Genomic DNA, 22,585 nt, shown 5'->3' with positions numbered 1-22,585 from the left:
TCTGGAAATGTAAGAATAACACAGCTGTGTTTTGAAATCAATCCAGGTTGATCTAAGGCAGAACTGTCCAATGACAGAACTAATGAAGTCACCGCTAAAGCACTGCACGTGCACATAGCTGGTGACTGGTGGAACTCTGTGCCAGCATGGGGTGATGAGATCACTTTCTAGCACTGGGTTCCAGTAGCCATTCAGTAGCTATGCAACTGCACATTGTTGCAACAGTGGCCCTAACAGCTCAAACACCTTCCTTTAGCAGCCCATGGGATATTCCCTGCAAGCCACTGTCTGAAATGCCACAAATGGATTGTGCTGCTCCATCAACTAGGCAAGGCCGGAAGGCTAGATCCTGCGCCTGGCTTGGTCAGTCTCAAAGGCTTCGTTTCACCTGCCAGTCACATTGCACGCTCCTTTTCAGTGCCTCCAAGAAGGCTCCAGGGTATGAAAACACAGTCTCAGGTTCTTCATTAGTCTGGTATGCGACCACAATACTCCTTCAGGCTCCAAAGTTCCTTACTCCGGTAAGGGATGGAGACCACAGGGCGGTGAGTATGACTGGTTTTGGTGGATAGGAGGAACAGATGTTCCTCCTCTCCCCTGAAATTGGACGTGTATCATTCTGAAACATATATTCTGTGAGCCAATGGGAACAGTGCTTCTAGAATCCTCGCTTATTCCCTTGAGGGATCTCAGACTGTTTGTTGTACATCTAGCAATTATATTGGTGGTATTTATATGGTTACAGAGTCTCTCCATCACAGTGCATGAAACAACTCTTCTCTCTTAGGTGATATTGGAGGTCAGATGGGCCTTTTTATTGGTGCTAGCATCCTCACCATTCTAGAAATATTTGACTATATCTACGAGGTAAGTGACAGCCTTTTCTTGTCTTGTGTCAGCAAGGTGCTGCTGCAGCCAGCTTAGTAGGAGTGTGTATGTGTACCTCCTTTATCATCAGCCTCTGTGGCCCTTCTACTGTGTGGTCCCTCATATTAGGAGACAGCCAGTTTGTTGGAGAGGGAGGAAAGTGAGGAGAGGAAGGCGGGAAATAAATAAATATAATAATACTAATTATTGTATCCACTACTTTCATGTTATCTCCATTCCTTGCACCTACTACCCACACGAACGGATTGTCTCTCTCATCTTTGTAAGTGTTTTCCACTCTTCCCTTTGCCATTCTCTGAAATCTTGCATGTTCAGAAACCTAAACAGTAGGGTCTCGTGGGGTGGGGCTGCAACAAGTATGCAGTTTCTGAGTGGCTAGTGGAACTTGGTGCCTGTAAATGACATCATCATCTCAACCAGTGCTGGGTTCCAGTGCCTGCTCAGGAGCTGGGCACCTGCACAATGCTATGGTAGTAACTCTGACAGCTCATTGGCCTCTTCATGATAGCCACTGGAAAGGGTGCCACCTTCCCCTGCTCCTTCAGCCGTGCTCATTGGTGAGGGTTGGAATATACCCTGCACACCAACCTGTGAACCACTGCTGTTCTTGAACGGAAATCTAAGATGACCTACTTTTTGTCCACAATAATTTACAGGATAGGGACCATTTTGAAAAAAAATAATAATATTCTATGGTTGTTGTGGGTTTTCCGGGTTGTATTGCCGTGGTTGTTGTGGGTTTTCCGGGTTGTATTGCCGTGGTCTTGGCTACAATGCCAAGACCACGGCAATACAACCCGGAAAACCCACAACAACCATCGTTCTCTGGCCATGAAAGCCTTTGACAATAATAATATTCTGTTAAGGCATATTGCTGATGCAGATGTAAAATGGAATTAAAATGGCCTATCACTGATGTGGAAATAAAATTAAACCAAAATATTAAAAATAGATTTTGGAAATCAGATTTTTGTAACCTGAAGCACAAAATCAAGACTTGCATTTCTAGTTGGTATGGGGAGGTGGGGGGTCTGGGTCACCAGTTATTTCAGATAAAGAGCACTGTCATCTAGAACAATCGTTTCAATCAAGTCTCTTCACACATTATGGGAATACACAGGTTGGGTCAGGGTCAGTGCCTTGTGTAATAGAGTCTCTCTACACAAGACAGCTGACACATGAATAACACGTGCCAGGAGATGCAATGGTAGTTGGGAAGGGTACTTTAAAAAGAGCCAGCGGCAGGGCAGGGGCTTTGCTATACACTGGAGCTGTGTGAAGGGGCTCTGAAATGCCAGAAGGGGAACATCAGCCCATTATAATCTCTCCAGGTCCAAGCCCTGGCTCTGGAAGGCAACTTGAGCCCATTTCCATTCCTTGCTGCCCTCTGGCTGTGTTCCCACACAGTTTTAGACTGGAGAGGTAAAATTGACAGACTTCTGGGAGGCAAAGATGAAATTAACAAACCCTCTAAGGAGAGATCTCCATGGGCTCTGTCTTTTTAAATTACGCTTCCCGGCTAACATTGCATCTCTTTATACTTGATAAACATGTGCCGAGGCATATCACGTAGACTCATAGTCAAATATGGTTTGCAGTTTCTCTTCAGTTCCCATGTGTGCAGTGCAGAGTTTGGACAGCAGCAATAGCACACATGAAGAAAAGCTTTAGCCTTCACGGCAGTTTCCCAACCTGCAAGGGTCCAAGGGGTGCCCTGTTAACCCATGTGTACACTTGTGGGTTTCCCAACAGGCCAAATAGTGCCGCGCCCAGAGAATCATTTCAGGTCAAGAAATAGTGGGAGGGGAGGCTGAAGCTCTTTCTCCACACACACTGCAATTTCAATCCTAAAAGACTGATTGAGTAGAATCTGCACAGCTCATATGACTGTTACACCAGACACAGGGTGAAGACCATGGACTCCACATATGTACTCTATAAAGTGTGACATTCCACCTCCAAATTTCAAAACGTTGAGGGAAACAGAGAGCAATTTAAAAGTGGACAATTTCCCTACCTTTCTAAGTGGTGACACAGATTAAGGTGGCATGATAGGTCTCCCTTTCCCAACTCACCAACTTATTCTGTTTTATTTCTGCTTCTGGTCTCTGGACTAGTGAAAATTTCTCTGAGGTGAAAAAAGGGAGCGCCTCACCCACTCCACACACAGGCAATTGGAGATCCAGAGCCCTGCCTTCCTTTATCTTTTAAAGATGGGTGCTTGACTTACAATGCAGGTGACATCTCTACACCAGTGCTGCAATTTTGAATCCGAAGAATTAAATGGCACTTGATTGAGCACAGGCTCATTTTAGAAGCTCTGGCTTCCCAACTTTAAATAGGCCCTTGCTCTTGCTGTGTGCTAGTTATGTCAGAGTTGCTTAGCTTGGGATCTCACTCAGCTCTACTGGACACCGGCTCTCGAGTTCAGCACGTGCCAACTAATGGCTCTGGAAGAAACAGCCAGCTATCTGGGGAAAGTGTTCTGGGGGTGCATTCGAGAGGCTTTGATTTGAAGCAGAAACAGACTGGATTATTAGGCTGTTGTCTCACACACGTGTGGTGTAGCAGTTAGAATGTTGGACTTGGATCCGGGAGAGTTGGGTTCAAATCTCCACCCTGCCATGGAAGCTCACTGGGTAAGCTTGGGCTACTCTTGGCCTAACCTACCTCATAGGGTTGTTGTGAGGATAAAATGAAGGAAAGGGGAATGATGTAAGGTGCTTTGGGTCCCCATTGTGGTGTCAATTAAACAATCACATACTGGTTGCCATTGCAGGCTCTTTCCTATCTTCTCTGTCTTCCAGTGACCAAACCAGGAGTGGGGTCACTTCAGTTCTTTCTATTTATTCCAAACAATGTCTGTTTAAATATGAAGACTGTCTTCAGACTGCAAGAGTTTTGAACCCTTAAATCAAGAAGATCCCACAGGCTGCTTCCCACAACCACCTCATAAACTAGTTTTCTCTTTCATGTACCACAGTTTTTGCCTCACTTCTGCCCCCAAAGCCAAGAGGTCTGTGTGGCCATAGTTGGGTACCCGCTGAAGTCACCCAGTAACCTTGTTCAGTAGATAAAGTGCTTCAAGCCTGATTGAAGTGGCAAAAACAAAATTAGTTAGCGGTTGTTAGCCAGTCAGAATTAGAGGGAAGTCTGTTACCAAATCCTTTTGTTCCTGTGTATGAAGGAGGACTTGAAGATCAAGTACCTCCAAAAGGGAGGTTGTCTTTTTGCCCACTGATTGGTCATTTCTAAGCAATGGAACAAAGTTCCCCTGACTTCATAATTCTGATATTCTGATATATATACATTGTACATGAGGTTATTCTTACAAAATTGCATAGCACTTTGCACTTTAAGAATCATTTCTCAATACACTTTTTGTAAGATATTTGTAGAGTTTCTTTATTGTAGGTTCCCTCTGCTCTTTTGCTTTTGGGTTTTGCTCTCAAGACAAGGCAGGGGCTGTGCAGGCACAGCTGAGCATCAGCCTCAGTGCGTGGGGAACCTCAGTGCTTGCCGAGATGGTTGGCTTTTTCAGGCTGGCACAAACAACACCACTTTCTCCTTTCCAGTACTTACGGCTAGCAGAGATGGGTTTTAATGTGTGTGGATGATGCCTGGTGGCATTTCAAGGCCCAAGATAGTGGGAAGGGCAGGAGAAGATGAATAAAGCGAAAAGATACTTCTTCCCCTCTCTGTAAACTGCAAGAATCCAAACAATTAGTGAGCTGGATTCAAAATCTGTTTCCCTTGATGCAGATGAGAATGTTCTGTGCTGATGTTCTGTTGCGACTGAGAGCAGTAAGCATTTCTCCCATTTCTTTCAGCTGATCAAGGAGAAATTGTTAGATCTTCTTGGCCAGGAGGAGGAGGAAGGAAGCCACGATGAGAATGTGGTAAGTATTCCACCCCACATGTCTCTGGTCAGGCTTCTGGGCCTTAGTTGTAGAGAATGCAAGAGCAGAAGCCGGCACAGACAGTATTGGTGCATTGCCCTGCAAGATGGAGAAAGATTTGGGGGCTTGGCTTGGAGAACTGTGTCCTCTCCCTGGTCAAAGGAAAAAGTTTGCACATGCTTAGGGAACACTCATTATTTCCTTTCACTTCATACCTTTCAGGATTAAGTCCTGACACAGTGAAAAAGTTCTGGACTTGATCCCAGGAGCAAATCCCCTGGGAGCAGATAACGCATAAAGGCTCTCTGAAATCCAGGCGGGAGAAAGGGGTGATGTGTAATTTTTTTAAAAAAAATAAAGGTGCATGGAAGGCAGTCAGCTGTGCTTTCTGGCCCTGAAATTTAACCCCTCATTAATTAAGGCATTTATACCCCACCTTTTCCATGGTTCAGGGCAGCTTACAACAATAAAATTCCAAATTTTCTGCCCCCTAAACTTAATTAAGCCTAATAAAATCTAATAAAATTCAATAAAACACTTGCAAACTACGTTCTATTAAAAACTCTGTTGAACAAAATAGCCTTACAACGCTTCCTAAAAATTTCCGGGGCAGTGTTCCCCTCTCCTCAGGAAGCCTGTTCCATAAAATGGGCACAACTGTAGAAAAAGCATAAGCCCTGGTCTGTGCTGAGTGGGCCAGCATTAATGAGGGAACATTAATCACAGATGTGAGGGCTTTTAATTTTTCACTGGTACAGGAAATGCACTCTGCTTATCTTCAGAGGCACTCTTTTTCAACCTCTAACATTCATATGTTGCTCTCAATATTCTGCGACTCCACCCAAGTTATCCTAGTCAACATTTCAAAAGCAGCGATGGCCCATTAGAGCACGTTTCACCAGGACACTTCTGTCAGACCGGCCTAGCTTCACTATATAGTATATGAGCTTCTGAGTAATGCAAAACTTTTTCTTAGGCTAGATGTTCAAAAGAAATATGAATAAAGGCCCAGAACAAATAGTTCTGAGAGAAGGTATTAGTATTAAGTCTCATCTGCAATTTATTTCATCCTTATGGAAGTAATCCTTATGGCAGACTGTTGGGGGATGTGTGCATATTATAATAAGAATAAGATAAATAAGGTAGCAGAGTAGCAGAATTTGATAATAGCGCAGTGGAAATAAGTAGACAGACTTCTGTGGTTCTACTCTATAAAAATACTTTACTACATAAGGTAAAGGTAGTCCCCTGTGCAAGCACCGAGTCATTACTGACCCATGGGGGGGACGTCGCACCACGACATTTTCTTGGCAGACTTTTTACGGGGTGGTTTGCCATTGCCTTCCCCAGTCATCTACACTTTACCCCCAGGAAACTGGGTACTCATTTTACCGACCTCAGAAGGATGGAAGGCTGAGTCAACCTTGAACCGGTTACCTGAACCCGGCTTCCGCCAGGATCAAACTCAGGTCGTGAGCAGAGCTTGGCCTGCAGTACTGCAGCTTACCACTCTGCGCCATGGGGCTCTTTTTTACTACTTTACTACATAACAGGATAAAAAGGGTACATTTGGTAGGAAAACAATAAACAACTGACTGACTACATCTTGAAGACTAGACTAAGAGTTTAGAGAGAGAAAACCTTAGAGACTTAGACTGAACTGAAACATAGTTAGAACAGACTGAAACAAAGAGCACTACACCTTAGTATATGTTGCTAGCTAATTGCTCCCCAATAAACTGGCTCATCCAGTAGACATTCCTAGATTCCCTCATTAAGACTAAAGACTCCCACTTTCTCTGATGGGAACTTTTCTTGACGCCTAAGTAATCCTATGCTAACTAGCTATCTGAATAAACAAACAGAATAACAATTTAACTCTTTCATGACTGAATGTAGGACACTTGCAAAAGAAACCCAGCACAGACAAACTCGGTTTTAACCACTTAGGCGCTGAAAGCCCCAATCCTAAGGACAAGTTCCTGGGAGTAAGCCCCATTGAATAACATTGGCTTACTTCTGACCTTCATAGGGTGGCTCCCTAATTCATGTATTTGATGAAGCTCAGGCCAAATAAACACGTACAAGGCTTTTCACTTGAGTTTAGAAATGAGCTTTGTGTAAAAGTTCTGATTCACAGAAGCATGCTGGGACAGCGGATGGAAGCTCTTCTCTTAGAAATATAAAAATCAGTCATTCATTTTAATCTGCTGTTAATCAAGAAAATTACACCTTTGGGGTTAAGAGGAAATTTTTCCTTTGTGGTTGCTGTCCATGAGAATTGTGGAAGAGCAAAAGCTTTTTAGGAACTCGGGATCTTTTTGAGCTAACCAGTAGTTACAGCCAACATGTAATCATGATAACACAGAAGAGTGAAGGTAGATTAGTCCCTTCATGAAACGCCATGACAAAAGACAGATTGATTTAAGGGGTCTCTGGAGCCCCGAGCACATGATGCCCCTCCATGCATTCAGTCAGTGTGTAGAGAAAACGAGCACACATGAGCATGCTTGCCAGCTCATCTGCACTGTGCCTGCACGTGGAGGAAATGTGTGCATGTACGTTCCCCACCCATGATTAGGGTCCTGCTTTCCAAAAACATGGGATGGGATGGGAGAGAGGCTTAAATGCCTTCTCCTTACACATTCGAGTCTTGATACAAATCTGGCCCCAGTATGTCTGAGAACTCCTAGCAAGGAACTCCGGGTATACATCTGTCCTCATGACAGCCACAAGGGCCTTGCAATGTGTGAATTGGCTGTAAAAAAGTAAAGTATAATATGGGCATGATCCAGCCAAAATTATGCATTTTTAAAATCTCATTGATTTCCACAGAGAGTGAAGCATGTGCTTAAATCTTTCCCACGGAAATACCATGGCAGGCATATTTTTATAGCCAATTTTCCTGAACTTCAAGTTGAAGAAATTATCCTATTCAAACTGTCAAAGTTAGAAACTCAAAAAGAATTTGCTTTTCAGAACTGAACTCCGCCCCCTGCCCCCCAAATGCACAGTTCAAAATCCAGTGGTCCAAAGCACAAAGTGGGACAGTTTCAAGACAAAAAGTTCATGACTCACATTTAAAAAAATAAAGTTACAATCCTGCCAAAGTTAGACACTTTGAAGACCCATTGATTTCAGTGGAAGAGACTGAAATGTTTAATTCCCCCAATTAAAATCAAATAGGACTTAGGCACTTTAACTTTGGTTAGATCTTGTCCAACATTCACACATTGCTGCTTAAATGTGCATCTTGGCACTAAGATTGTCTTGTTCTAACCAGACAACAGATACATGGGACCCAGATTTGGTTCTGGATTCTAAATTTTGTCCTGAAATCTGCAACATTTATCTGGAATTTGAGATTCAGAATCTGAAAAATACATATATAAGAATGCAAATATTTTGAGCTGTTTAGTTCAGATTTTGAATTCATGCTGTTCAGTTTAGAAACCCCAAAATGAATTACTTTTCAGAATCCCCTTATGAATGAATGACAAATTTATTGTTTGTGGCCAAAGGCCATTACAATCATACAGATATAACATATAAAACACTCTAGCATGTAAACATATGTACAAATATTAAAAAATTAAAATGATCTAGGCAGAAAATACCAGTCAGATAAAACCATTGCTGTCTCTGGACACAACTCTAGCCCGGATTTTCTTGGCTGCTAAGGCGAACAGAGAGAATCTATAAGAGACGAATGCAGCAGTGTCAGACAGGAAAAAAACAACTTCTCAGAGTCTAAAGAGGAGTTTAAACTGATTAAAAACTCCTCTAGGGATTTATTCCTTGGCTCTGCATAAAGTGGGCAGGATAGTAGGTAATGTGGTAAATCCCTCACAACGTGAGCACCACAAATACAGTAGCGGAGGGCTTGAGGTGTTCTGGCATAGCGCCCAGCTAGCAGCGCTGTGGGCATAGTTTGGAACTGAACTGAGGTAAGGGCTGTTGTGAGGGAGGATGTTGACCAAATAGGGTGCTCTAACACGGTCCTTTTTGAAAATTTTAAACCATGGGGAGAATTTAGAATAGGAGATCGCCTGCCTATCCATTACAGCGTCGCAGTGGAACACCCATTCCCAAATGTTATAGCCAGCAACCCAGACACCCTGGGAGTCGTCACAGATGGAGTAACATCGAAGGATGCATTATAGCTGGCTAGCTGTACAGCCTCATTTTTATGTATATCTTCATAGCATAACCTGTGCAATAGATTGGTATTGTCGTTACGCTTCTTCCTCCAGAATCTAAGCAGGGTTAGATGTACACAGGCTCTGACTGAGGGCAGGCCAAGCACTGCTCACATAAGAGCTGCAGGAGTACCTTTTGGTAAAGCTAAAATTCTCCTTAGGAAATGGTTTTGGATAGATTCCAAAGCTGTAATTAAACAATCTTTCCAACCCCAGACCTCTACTCCATAAAGGAGCTGAGGAATAGCCTTGCTCAAATATATTTTCAGTGCTAGGTCTATTAGAAAACCTCCTTTTGTATAGTAAAATTTCAGAATGGCACCGATTGATCTGAGAACTGTAGATTTGGTTATTGCCAAATACACCCTCCAAGACAGAGTTTTGCTAAAGGTAATCCCCAGGTATTTAAAAGTGCTGCACTGTTCTATGTTGGTTCCATCTATGGTCCACTTGTACCTATGAGGTCTTCTCCTAAAAACCAAGACTTTTGTCTTGGCATAATTGATGTTTAAGGCCTCTTCTTTGTAAAAGTCACCAAGTTTATGTAAAAGCCTTTTAAGGCCAACACGGGTAAGAGAGACCAGGACCATATCATCAGCATATAAAAGAACTGATATTTTCTGAGATCCTAAAGAGGGGGGGACAAACTCAGGGCCTGATAATGTCGGGATAATATCGTTTCGATATAGGTTAAAAAATAAAGGAGCCAGGACACATCCCTGCTTTACCCCTCTCAGAATTGGTATTGCAAAAAGTTTATTTATTAAAAAAAAAAATTGGTATTGCCTCTGTTAAAGAGCCTGAGGGGCCCACCCTGATTTTAGCAAAGATGTTAGAATGGAATTCCCGCAGAAGAAACAATAACCGCCTATCTATATTTGAGGCAGCCAGCATCATCCAGAGGCGTTCTCTGTCAATGGAGTCAAAAGCGGCTGTTAGGTCCACGAAAGCCGCATAGGGCCCTTGATTCTTTGGGATGCTAGTTGGTAGAGGGTTTGACAGTGGTCGATGGTACAATGCCCTTTATGGAAGCCAGCTTGCTCAGGATAGATGACTTGGTTGGAGGCTTCCCAATCCTCCAGTTTACATAGCAGAGATTTGCTATACAATTTGGCAGCTATGTCCAGCAAGCTTATTGGATGGTAATTCTGGGTATCTGCTTTGCTCCCCCTTTTAAACACTGGGACTACTATACTCAGTTTCCACCCTGAGGAGAAGACCCCTGTTGAATTTACCTGGGTGAATAACTTAGCTAAAATGGGAGCCCGCCAATCAGGGAAGGACTTAAACATCTGGGGTGGGGGGAATCAGATCCTCACAGATCAGAGGCAAGTGAGGAAATAAGACCTCTGATCTCAGTCTCTGCAACAGGGGGCCATTGTGGCAGGGTAGAGAGATCGGCAGGAAGTATCTGCTTGGTTGCTCTGTTCTGGAGAACAGAGGAGGCCCTGAATACTTGGCGGAAGTGTACATGCCAGTCTTTCGCTGAAATTTGGGCATCCAACTGAGGGGGGTGTCTACCTGTTCCAAAGGACACTAGTTCCCGGAACCGAGCCTCCCTCTTTCCTTGAACTACCAGGCCTAATTCTTGCCATAATAGTTTGGTGTGATCTGACTTCTTCTGTTTCAATAACGTTTTGTAGGCTGGTCTTAAGAAGATAAGACGATTTAGAGATGTTCCTTTCTTCAAGTGGCGGATCTGTCTGGTGTAATAGGCTAACTCTTTCCTGGCAGTTCTGCATTCTTGGTCAAACCACCCTCCACTGGGATAAGTTATAGTTTTGGGGGGTCTGTCAGTAGAAAGCAGAGGATTAAGAAGCTGTAGTATGCCCTCAAAATGTGTAACAGCATTGAGGATGTCCTGCAGTAGTGCTTGACGCTGTAACCGCAAGTCCTTCTTCGCTAATGACTGGGCCAGAATCCCCTTATAACAAACAGCAGACTGAGATTGAACGAACAAATGTTGCTTTTTGATTACCTAGTCATGGAAAAAAACAGATTGGAATCAGGGACATTTTGTGCTACACCCGCTTCTTTCTCTCTGTCTCGCTCTCTCCCTTTTGCAGAGCACATGTGATCCTTTGCCAAATCACTCTGACCCCATCAGCCACACTGTGACAGTCCCCCTGCAGACAACACTTGGCACGTTGGAAGAGATTGCGTGTTGACAACGCCCTCCCCGGACACCATGGATTGCCAGATGGCAGGAACTCTCTCTCCAGGAGCCAGGGAATCGCGCGCAGGTTCGCCGCCCGGGGTGGGGGAACAGCTGAGGAATTCGCTATGCATCCAACTCTTCTCTTTCTCTTTTTGCCAAAATCCAGTGAGAGACACCTTGGACTAAATTGCATCACCTCTGTCCACGTGGAGTTGGGAGGAAGAGGAGGGTGTGGGGAGAAGTGGGGTTGTCTTCACCGGCAGAGGCCGTGTCTCAGTATTTGAACTATATGAACCAGACAACCAAGGAGCCATTTCCTAGACTGCCAACCAACTGTACAGAAGAAGCCTGCATGCCAATCCTTTTGATGGCAATATCTCCCTCTTTTTTCTTTACAAGCCGCGTCTCTGTCCAAAAGCTGTTTGTTTTTTTCCACTACAAAGGAGGAGGCCACTGGCACAGATGCCCCCTGAATTCACCATTACTTCAATACACCACAGGACAAGTTAGAATAAAGAGGGAGCCAGAAGCAAAGGTCATGGACCACCATTCCCTCTTTCTGTTGTCTAAAATCTGTAACAGAGCTCAAGTCTTGCACGGGCTCAGCCATTGGTAACTAAGGTGAGCGGAACCCAATGAATCAGCTTGCCTCATCTACCACCAGGAGTAACACCCCCCCCCCCAACACACACTCACAAGCATTTGCCCCATTGGCACACATTAAGTCACAGCTACTCTTGTGATCAGGTCAGCGCATAATACAACATGTGTGTTTCAGGACTTGGGATGGGGGAGGCTGGGTTCAGTTGCCTTTCTGCTCTAACCTGCTTCCTCATTCTTAACAGTGCTATTAAAGGTGGTCTTGTGGAAGGAGCCCATTTTTGTTGTTTCTGTTCATTTCTACCCTCACGGACACTTGACGAGCACTTGAGGGAGGGCTTTGTGTGTGTGCGTGTTTCAGAACGACATATTTTTATTTCCTTTCCTCTTATGCCAAAAATGGGAAGCAACGTTTCTTTTTTAGGATGTTTGTAATCATCCTCTTGAAAAAATTAGTTAATTTTTTATTAACAGTTGTTAAATGAGCAGCCACAGTGACATCATAAGCAGCCATGGTGACATCATCACAGCAGCCATTAATGCCCTCTAGTTGGCCAACCGGGTAGCATTAATGGCACCTGCTCATGATGATGTCACCATGGCTGCTTGTGATGATGTCACTGTGTTGAACTCCATGGATCAAATAAGGCAAAATTTGTTCTAACAAAAAAAGTTCTGGGTTGGATCCAGACTAATTTTCCACTTGCACAAAACACTTCCATCAGTAGAACAGAACATTCCTGCCCACCCCCCTTGTATTGGAGCCCACTGATCCCAGAATGTTGCTCCTGTGGAATGGGTCCCTTAGAAATATGAGGGGCAAATCAGGTTTGCAGCAAGAAAAGGGAACTAGTAGAAATTTCCCCGCACCTTCTGTTAGCAGAGAATTTAGCTTGGATTCCCCACTCCCCCCCCCCCAGTCTTTGGAAGTACACACTTCAAGAAGAAAATCAGAAGGCACAGAAATTCAGCAAAGCTCTACCTTTCCCCCCGCTCCTTGTGTCAGTTGTTCAGAAAAGAATGTACAGACCAGATGAAAACCACTCATCTTCCAGGTTAGGGCTTAAAAGTCTATTGTGATAATGCCTAATTGCGAACAAGGTGCGCTTGGCACATCATAAATATGTTGCTCATCTTCCAGTAAATATCAGGGGAGCAGTTCCAGGATGACAGGATATTTGATATATTTCCAAAGAGGCCTCTGCGCTGAACTGCTTTGGCGAAGGGGGGTGGGGAGGAGAAGAATTGCAGCTGGTGCATTTCAGGAAGGAGAGAAGGTAAGAAAATCATACTGTTTGTTTCTCGGTAAGAATGACACGCTCTCTTTTTAAGTTGCCCGGGCAAGGACTACAATGGGCCTTATGAACATAGATTTGGTAGATGCAATGTGGCTACTTGAAAGTGGAAAGCTTGACAAATCTGTTAATGCAAAACACAAGACAGTGGATGATTTATAGTTAAATGTTCTTTTGTCAATGGGCAGGTAACTCCTATTTATCAAGCACCAAATCTTGATCAAGAGCAATGCCCTGACCTTACAGAAGTTTTCTGGCAATTCTAGACCCCAGAAAGGTGCCACAGTTCACAAACACCCTTGAACCAAAAACATTTCCCTTCTCCCTTCTTGCTGCATGACGTCAGAGTTACTGAGGAGCAGTGGACTCTTTTTACCATTATCTCTTACCTGTAGCCACCAGAAACAGCTATATAGTAATCTATAATACAGAACCTCTGAAAATGTACAGAGCATCTCTCCCTCACAACAGAGCAACTGCAGCTTGTCTCAGACTGGGATTTCCTTCCAGGACACTGCACATTGGTTTTACCTTTCCTGTCACCATTCAAAGAGTACAACCCACTTTTTAAAATGAGGCTTCTAAAGCTTATTGCTTGGGACACTGCAGCAAAGGTCCAAGGCTGGTTCCCCTAACAGCACCCACTTGCTGCCACCAGAGGGAAGCCAGAGCAGATAATGTTCCTTCTCATTCCCTAGGCATCTTTAAACATAAGTATGATAATCTACACATTCCCAATAGTGCTTCTCAATGTCAAGGTCCTCTGTGACCCCTCCCGGCGCAGCACGGGTTTGCACTGGGATGCGCCCTCCACTCGGGTCCGATCTGTCTCACCTGTGTCTGGGCCACCTAGTCAGCCCACTCCTTGCTGGCAGCCATCCCTCCCCCTTTTAAGGCCTCAGAAAGGGCCTTCCCAGGGTGTCAGTACACCAGGATGCTGTGCTGTACCTGTGAGGCTACCCCTTAGCTTTAGAAGTAAAACTTCACACAATGTCCTCCTTGGCCTGGGTCTGGAGCCCTTCTTATATACCCACCCTCTAGTGCCAACCCCACCCCGTCTCCCAGGTGAGACCCACCACCTGGGCCAGGTGAGGGCACCTCTGTGCTCCGTCCCATACCTGTCTGTCCATAGGTGCTTGCCCCATTCCTTTGGGCTGTGCCCTGTCAGGTTCCTCTTCACCCCTGGTTGACCGTGCGGACAACAAATTGCTGTGCTCAGGGTTTCCCGCTGCTTGGGCCTGGGCTTGGAGGCATGGCCTCTGTTCCCTGGTTGGGGTGGCGGCTGGTGGCATTTTGGGGCAGCACTAGCTTCCTATTGGGCCATGGAGCAGGGAGCGGGGGTGATCCTTGCATCTTCCTCGTTGCTGCTGGGGAAGCCCCTGTCGGAGCCCAGCGTGCCTCCCCGTGCCGCTACTGGGCAGATCTCACCACCACTTCCTCACAGCCAGGTGTTTCGTCAGCCCTGGACTGGAGCCATGGAGACCACAGTGGCATTCCTGTGGCCCTCAGGCCAGCTCTGAAGCTGGTCATCACACTGCAGGTGGGTGCTCGTTAGGTCGTCCTTGGGGGCTGGGGCCATGGGGTCCACAGGGCACCAGGACACCAACCCTAGACACTCAAATTCTTGTGAGAGTTTGGGAAGCCCTCTTCGGCATGTGCAGGTTGCCACACTATTTAAAGACACCTTGGGAGCAAGGAAGGAAGGAATGTTAGGTGTTCTGGCCAATGTAGCGTACTGGTTAGTGTCAAACTAGGATCTGGGAGACTCAGGTTTGAATCCCCACTCTGCCACGGAACCTTAAGCCAGTCACACACACACAGTCTAACCCGCCTCATAGAGTTGTGAGGATAAAATGGAGGAGAGAAGAACAATGTGAGCTGCTTTGGGTCTCCATTGGGAAGAGAGGCGGGGTATAAATGAAGTAAATAAATAAATTGAGGGCAGCAGTTAGAGGCAGCCATCCCTCCCCAAAATTTCTAGGCAAGACTACTGCCTCACCTCATTGCTTAGCACTCTCAACCCACTGCTTATCCATACACAAACCTGGTCTTACCCACTTCACATCTGAAGCCATAAAGATTCAAGTACTTCCTGTGCCATATAGCCTTGCCAGTGTCAGCTGAGGCTCCCTTGTGGCTTTCTTCACAGAGCCACCCCTTTTACATCTTATTGACTTATATGAAATTTTTCATCATCCTTTCTGATGTTATCCTCATTGCGTGCCCCTGCACCATCCTGCCCAGAAGGCAGGGTGCTAAGATAAATCACGAAGTTCCCCGTTTTATAGGTAACACATTATGACAGAGAGTTCATGGCCAGACATAAAGTTAGACACAGGCCAGGCTTCCACCCAATGTGTTCCTTGATTCTGAAGTTGCATTGCAGAAGGCATAGAACTTAGCATCAGGTGCGATATTTGGCATCCTATCTCCAGGTCAAGGGTCAGATTAACAGGTATGTTTACAGTATAACCTTGACCTGGTTTCAAAGTCATACCCCGCCCTTCCCTGCTGTCTGTCACATCTCCCACTTTCCTCCAAGGTGACACGTATGGTTCTGTCAACTTCAAACACATTTGAGTATGTCTTTTGAAAGTGGTAAAGATACTTCTCAGAACAGTCATCAAACTACAATTCTGTGAACACTCATGGAAAACCTTAATAGTTGAACTAGTCTAAAAGCAATCTAACTTCATTGTTAACTGGTCATTGAAGCACTGAACAAATAATGTTGCATAATTTACAGGATTTGAACAAACCAGCACACAGTCCTCATCTCTCTGAAGATGGATGTACTTAGGCTGAGCAGCGATACTACTGTGGTCCAGCTGGAGCAGGTTTCCAAACTGAATCAAGACCAGGAGTGACCAGTTCTTTGTGCTGGCAGAAGCAAAGCGCTGATTTACTCAAGGACCAGCCAATTAGAAACTCATCTTATCTGGCTGTATTAGGAGAGTGATTGGCTGGCCGTTTTGGCAATCATGAAAATACTCCCCTTTCTTTACCTGGAGCAATGCTGTTTGCAAAAAATGTTTAAATAGATGCGCATTCTGGATGCATGGGGGAAATGTTTTTGAAAGCCAAAACTATAGAAGAGGGATTAAAATAAGCACACCGAAGTTGGAGCCAGATATGCATGGCATCCCAGGACAGAGGCAAGTAGCGCTTACCATGCAACAGCGAAAGCTAGAGGGGCAGGGAGCGTGTTGGTGTCCTCCCTGAGGAAGGGGAGATTTCAGGAACAATAGATCAATTCCGCACATGCTATTGAATGTGCTTTTGAGCCTTTCTCCAGCATATCCATATGCAAAAGACATATGCAAATGTGTCACAGATGGGTAGCCATGTTGGTCTGCAGTAGAACAGCAGGATTTGAGTTCAATGGCACCTTAACAACTAACAAGGTTTTCAGAGTAGAAGCTTTCGAGAGTCTGCGCTCACTTTGTCAGATAATGAAGGAGCTATCTGATGAAGGGCGCTTCAACACTCAAAAGCTTCTACCCTTAATATCTTGGTTTTTAAGGTGCTACCAGCCTCAAATCCTGCTGTTCAAATGCGTCTGTATCTGACTTCATTAAAAAAATCTATTGATGGCTACTCAATAATACGGATGAACGATTTAATTTCAATTTTGTCAATTTTGCATTGCTTCCAAATAGCATTGTTTGATCTGAAGGGCAGTTTTATTCCTGCTGTTAAGAAAGCAGTAAAATGATATGGCTGCTGCATATTTGTTCAGTATGCAGAAGATTGTTTGTAAATTAAAAACAAAGGCACCACCAATCTCCACCATAGGAGAGGGTGCTGATGAAGACTGGACATGCTTGTTGCTCTCTGTAAATCGCAAGCAGTTGAGAATAAAAGGGAAGCGAGAAGACCAGACATGTATTTATTTATTTAATTATTTGCCACCGTATCTCCTTAGACTCCAGGCAAGGCACGGACAGAGCAACAGCAAGTTGCGATTTCATGAAACAGCGTAACAGTCCATCAACAAGATAAAAACAACACACAAGGTTTAAAAGCCAGATCTGCCGGAACTAGGTTCCCAGGTGCCCACCAGTGGTGGGCAACCTCCCAGTGGTTTGCCCCATTGCCCACTAGGAGGTTGCAAGTCACTTGGCAATCACCCGCTGTTGGCAGGCAACCCAGGCAAGCACGCAGTGAGTACAGTCCTAGTGGGGCGCGATGACATCACTTTCGCGCAAAATGTGACAATGTCACTTCCAGAAGTGACATCATTACATTGGTGCTGGGAACACACACGCTTCATGCATGCGTGAAGAGCTCCATGCGTGTGAGTACTGCCCTCTCTCCCACTGAGAGCGTATGGGGACCTGGCAACCCTACTAAAACTGTTTGCCCTTATCCAATGCCATTGGAAATAAAATTTTCACCCCTTCTGAATGCAGAAAGTGAAGGCGCCATCTGCACCCACTTTGGTAAGTCATTCTGAAAGACTAGAGCTACCACAGAAATCATCAGATTGTTACCAGGTGGACAATCCTAAGAGAGCATATCACAAGGAGAAGGTTGTCTGAAGAATGTAACTGGCATAGGAGAGATGTGGTTCAAGAAGTAGGTGGCCTGAAGCCATGAATAGCTTTAAAGGTAAACAAAACTTTGGGAAGGTAAGGAAATTGACCAGCTTTGGATCCTAGGAATTTACAACACCTTGGAAAGGGCAAATTTGGGCCAGGGGAGATTTTTTGACTCATTGATTCGCCTACCCCCAATTACTCACATGCACCTAACTTGTATACATATCACACACACATTCTACTAAAAGGTACTCTGTTTGTCTTCTATACTTACAATCATGATAATGGAAAGCTCATCTATGCATTTCTTCCTCCTTCACAACCCCAACTACCCCCACCCCTCGCCTTCCATGTTAAAAGAAGTGTTTGCTTAAAGGGTCAGTTCTGCACATTAGCACAGGAGCACGTTGATTTTTTCCAGAGAAATCTGACAAGGCATTTTAGAAGTGCAATTGATACAAATTGCTTTGTATAGAAAGCAATTGCTTTGCACCACTTGGGACAGAAGGGAGGCCAGCAGGTAAAGTGGAAAGGCTGCACAATATTATTATGGCACAACATTTGGGGTAGGAAGTATGCAAATGTCTTTGCCCTTGCTAGTCAGAGGGTGTGGTGCATCCATGAGAACTAGGAAACACACAACTTGTGCACGGTGGTAATGAACAAGGGGGAGATTCCAAACCAGTAACTAAAACACATTAAAGTGCAAGTGTGAATTTGTCCTTCAAAGGAGTACTGGAGTTGCTGACATTTTTTGCAAAAAGCCATTACTCACCAGATCTGTTTATCAGCAGCAAGCCCCCCACTCAAACCTCCCTCCCTTCTATAGCTATTCCTCATGGGGTATATAACATGTCCCACCTATTTCTCCAAGCCTGTTCGAAAAATCCAAAATTCTTGCTAGTGAAGTTGGGTCACAAATTCTGTGCAAGGCTTATAACCTGCCTGTAGCTGCTTCCACATGGAGATTTTGCCACACATGGAATACAGAAACCCCTGGGTTAAAGAAGGCTCCTGGCTTTTTCTGTTTAATCCAGAGAAAAACAGAAGCTATTTTCCTCTGATTTAAAGGGGGACCTGTGGGGCAGCTGCAGACAAAACATCCACCTGGACACTCCTCCCATACCTACCACATACCTGTGGCTTGGTAGGGAAAGAGAAAGCAGGGAAGGGGGATTTCAGGGTCACAGACACCCCAACATAGCCACTGCAGCTCTTGCATTTTTCACAGGTGTGACAGTGGAAAAGAGAGGGGGCAAGAATTGGGGGTAGTGACACCAGTGAGCAGCATGGAATGCCATGGGGAGGGTTGGATGCTGTTCCCTTCTCCACCTGTGCTGCTTACAGATGCCATTTTCATGCTCCTCTGAAAGCAGACTGTGACTGCAGAAAAACAAGTTAAAATTATTGCTATTATTACTTAGATATTTATACCCTGTTTTTCTCCTCTATGGGAACCAAAGCAGCTTACATCATCATTCGCTCTTCCTCTGTTTTATCTTAACAACCTTGCAAGGTAGGCTAGGTTGAAAGGAAGTGGCTGGCCCAACCCAAGGTCACTCAGCAAGCTTCAAGAGTGGGGATTTCAACTTGGGCCACCTAAATCCTAGTCCAACACTCTAGCCTAGGGGTGGCCAAACTTGCTTAATATAAGAGCCACATATAATAAATATCAGATGTTTGAGAGTCACAAGACATGAATTGAAATGACTTCAGAGGAAAAGGCAGGTTTGGGGGAGTGTCCTGAAAGTGACATCACTGGAAGGGGTGGAGTTTTGGTGCAGTATACTGGAAGTGACATTTTCAGGGGGTGGACTTTGGGAAGTGCCATCACATGACCTTTGACCTGGAAGTGACATTACAAAAGTGATGTCACATCCTTGCTAGGCAGCACCCCCCAAAAAGTCTCCTGGCTCCACCCCCAAAGTCCCCAGATATGTTCCGAGTTGGACCTGGCAACCCCTACATTTTTATTGAAAATATGAAAGACATGGAAAGAAAGAAGGAAGGAAAGAAAGGGAGGGAAAGACAGGAAAGGAAAGAAGGAAAGAGAGGGAGGGAAAGACATGGAGAGAGAGAAAGAAGGGTAGCATGTGTATGCCTCAACTGGCCCTCTGGCTCCCTGGCTCACCTCTTGCTGCTGCAGCTGGATACTTGGAGCATCTGGACGTAAGATCCCATACTGAGTTATGTGGCTGCCCAATCTCATTTCCTGCTCTCCCTTTTCTCCCGGCAACCTCTGATGGAGGGGAAGAGCTTAAGCTTGCCTATTTCCCCCTCCTTCCCCACTAAAATAAACTGTATGGCCACTGCAATGCTCAGAGACCTCCAGGAGCTGCACGATATGGCTAGAAGAGCAACATGCTGTTCCCGAGCCACAGTTTGGCCACCCCTGCTCTAGCCACTGCAGCACACTGGCTTTCAAGGGAAAACCTGATTTTAAAGGCATTTATTTTATTATTTATAGTCCAGCTTTCTCACTGAGACTCAAGGCGGATTACACAGTATGAGATTAGTACAATAGAACATTGAAAACAATTAAAAACAACAATAAATAATATATATATTAAAATTAAAAACATCACTACAATTAAGGGGTCCCACAAATACAACCAATAATAAATTTTAAATGCATTAAATAAATTAAAGGCTTGATCTGTGAGTCTGCTCCATCTGTCTCCCATTCAGCTTCTCTGCTTTCCCCTAAATCTGCTTCTCTCCCCAGTAGGTTTCTCCTTTCCCCGCTGTGCCTCAGGTGGCCAAGGCCCCTGGCCTCCCCTGCTGGTGTCCTAAAAGGCTTGAGGCCCAGGGGAAGCTGCAAGGTTCAGTTAATCTGTTGGCTGCTTTGTGACGCTGATGGATGGTACATCATAAACTAAACGAAGGACTGTTGGGGCTGGATTAATCTCCTGCCCCTTCCCAACAACCGGACCCATCTCCGTTCCAACTCATTCAACATCACTAGAACATTTTTCTATGTCTTAGGGAGACATTTCATTTGCGGAGAAGACAAAGTAACTCTTGGTAACTTAAAAGCCAGCTGCTGCCACCGAGTCACAAGGTTTCCTGCTGTAGCTCCCGGCTGGAGGAAAAATTAATTAACTCTTTGCAGAGGTTCCCTGTTGAGACAGCGTTGGGGGCCCAGAAGGTGAAAATCCCCACCACCACCACCACACACTCCACCTGGTAGTAAGAGACTGAATACCTGAACACCTTTTAGGTTACCGAGCGAGGATTATGAGGGCTGGGTCTCTGGGAGAGATCTCTTGCTGCCGGTGACAGGCAAGCCCTGTCAGAGGTCCAGAGCCACTTCCAGCTTTTGAGGCAGCTCCCAGTTATAATAAAAATAAAAGATGGCACTAAGGCACTGAAAAAAGGGGGAATAATTTGAATTTTGTGGCAAATTTTGGTCCCGTAGGGGTGTACATAAAAACAAATCGCAAAACTTCTCAGTGCCAAAATCAATCAGTATATATTAACGTGTCTAAATTCAAGGTCCCTTAAGTTTAAACTGGAGGCCAAGACCAAATGGCCCTCCGAACATTCCCCCCACCATGGGTCCTGATGGCGCATAGTCACTGCCCCCCTACTCCATTTTGCCACGGTTGCTGCCATTTGCAGTTATCTGATGCTGCTAATCTTTTTTTTTTTTTTTGCTTTATTGTAGTCTTTGTTTTTGTGTGCTTGCAAATTATTTCTTCTATGATTTGCCTTCAGTGATACACATACACACAAACATAAGCACAAGCAGGGACCAGTGACAACTCGCAGGGGAGAGGGAACGCCATTCCTCCCCTCACTGCTGGCTCTGGCTTCCCCTGGTGCTGCCCACCTTCACCTGCTACTGACTCTTTTTCCCTCTCCACCATCACTGCTGCCTTTCCTTTTGCACTGCAACTCCTCCATCTCTCTTCACCCCTCTTTCTAGGCACCCCCCCCCAACTCCTTTTGCTCACTACTGCTGAAGCAGTTACATGCTATTTTGGGTTGCTATAGAAACCCAAAAGGCCACCTGAAAGCCACAAGGATTTGTGTGTGTGTGTGTGTGTGTGTGTGTGTGTGTGTGTGTGTGTGTGTGTGTGTGTGTGTGTGTGGATGGCTCTATTGTGTGGATTTGCCTGTCCACAAGGGGAGCTCATGTCTGAAAGATGGGTGTATGTGTGTGAGCGCGTTGGTAAGTGTGGTGTAGGGTTTGAACCTCCACTCTGTCAGGAAAGCTTGCTGGGTGATCTTGTGCCAGCCTCATCTTCCTCATAGTGTTGTTGTAAGGATAAAACGGAGGACAGGAGAATGGTGTAAGCCACTTTGGGTCCCCATTGGGTTAAAAGTGTTGGAATAAAATTCACTAAACAAATAAATGCAGAATATATATATTCTATATGTTATTAAAAATGCCTTTGCACCTGGAGGTTCTATTAGCTGTTATGATTATAATTCACAAATACACTTTTTCTGCCATGAATTTGTCAAATCTTTTAAAGCTGTCCAAGCCAGGGGGCATTCATACATCTAGTGGCAGTAATTTTTACTTATATTTTTGTGAAGAAGTGCTAGCGGAGAAGGCAGTCTGTCCTGGAGAATGCTCAACTCATAGCTGACTTATGGTGACCCCTGGTGGAGTTTTCATGGCAAGAGATTAACGGGCGGTTTGCCATTGCCTGCCTCTCCAACCCTGGTCCCATCCAATTACTAACCAAGGCGGAATCTGCTTAGACTCTGAGATCTGACAAGATCAGGTTCACCTGGGAAAATCCTGGTGAAGGCAACCATTTCATTTAGTGATGTGAAAAAGAGCCCCTCACTTTTTGTACATAACACCAGACATGTTCTTAAAGTCCAGTGGACAACATCTAGAGATGCACAGATCCAGTTTTGTCTTCCTCCTGCAGACCTGTGACTCTCACCATATGATGTTGGGGCAGGGTGATCCTCTACTTCCCAGAAGCAGCAATTTAGGGATCATTCTGGGCTGCAACAGAACTCAAGAGGAGGAAAAAATCCATTC

General features: G+C 45.0%; 1 protein-coding gene across 1 annotated transcript in view; it reads left to right on the top strand.

Annotated features, from left to right (window-relative positions):
- The window catches only part of ASIC2 (acid sensing ion channel subunit 2), a 495,552-nt gene extending 483,546 nt beyond the window's left edge, over positions 1 to 12,006 (top strand). Inside the window, exons 8-10 of the mRNA XM_054992824.1 lie at positions 788 to 867; positions 4,719 to 4,787; positions 11,053 to 12,006. Of these exons, the coding sequence (XP_054848799.1) occupies positions 788 to 867; positions 4,719 to 4,787; positions 11,053 to 11,154 (251 nt within the window). The 3' untranslated portion in view covers positions 11,155 to 12,006. The remainder of the gene's footprint in view (positions 1 to 787; positions 868 to 4,718; positions 4,788 to 11,052) is intronic.
- The last annotated feature ends 10,579 nt before the right edge of the window (positions 12,007 to 22,585 follow it).

This window comes from Eublepharis macularius, chromosome 12 (assembly GCF_028583425.1).
Source record: "Eublepharis macularius isolate TG4126 chromosome 12, MPM_Emac_v1.0, whole genome shotgun sequence".
Lineage (NCBI taxonomy): Eukaryota > Metazoa > Chordata > Lepidosauria > Squamata > Eublepharidae > Eublepharis > Eublepharis macularius.
The sequence above is the reverse complement of the archived record's forward strand: the minus strand, read 5'-3'. Positions and strand labels throughout refer to the sequence as shown.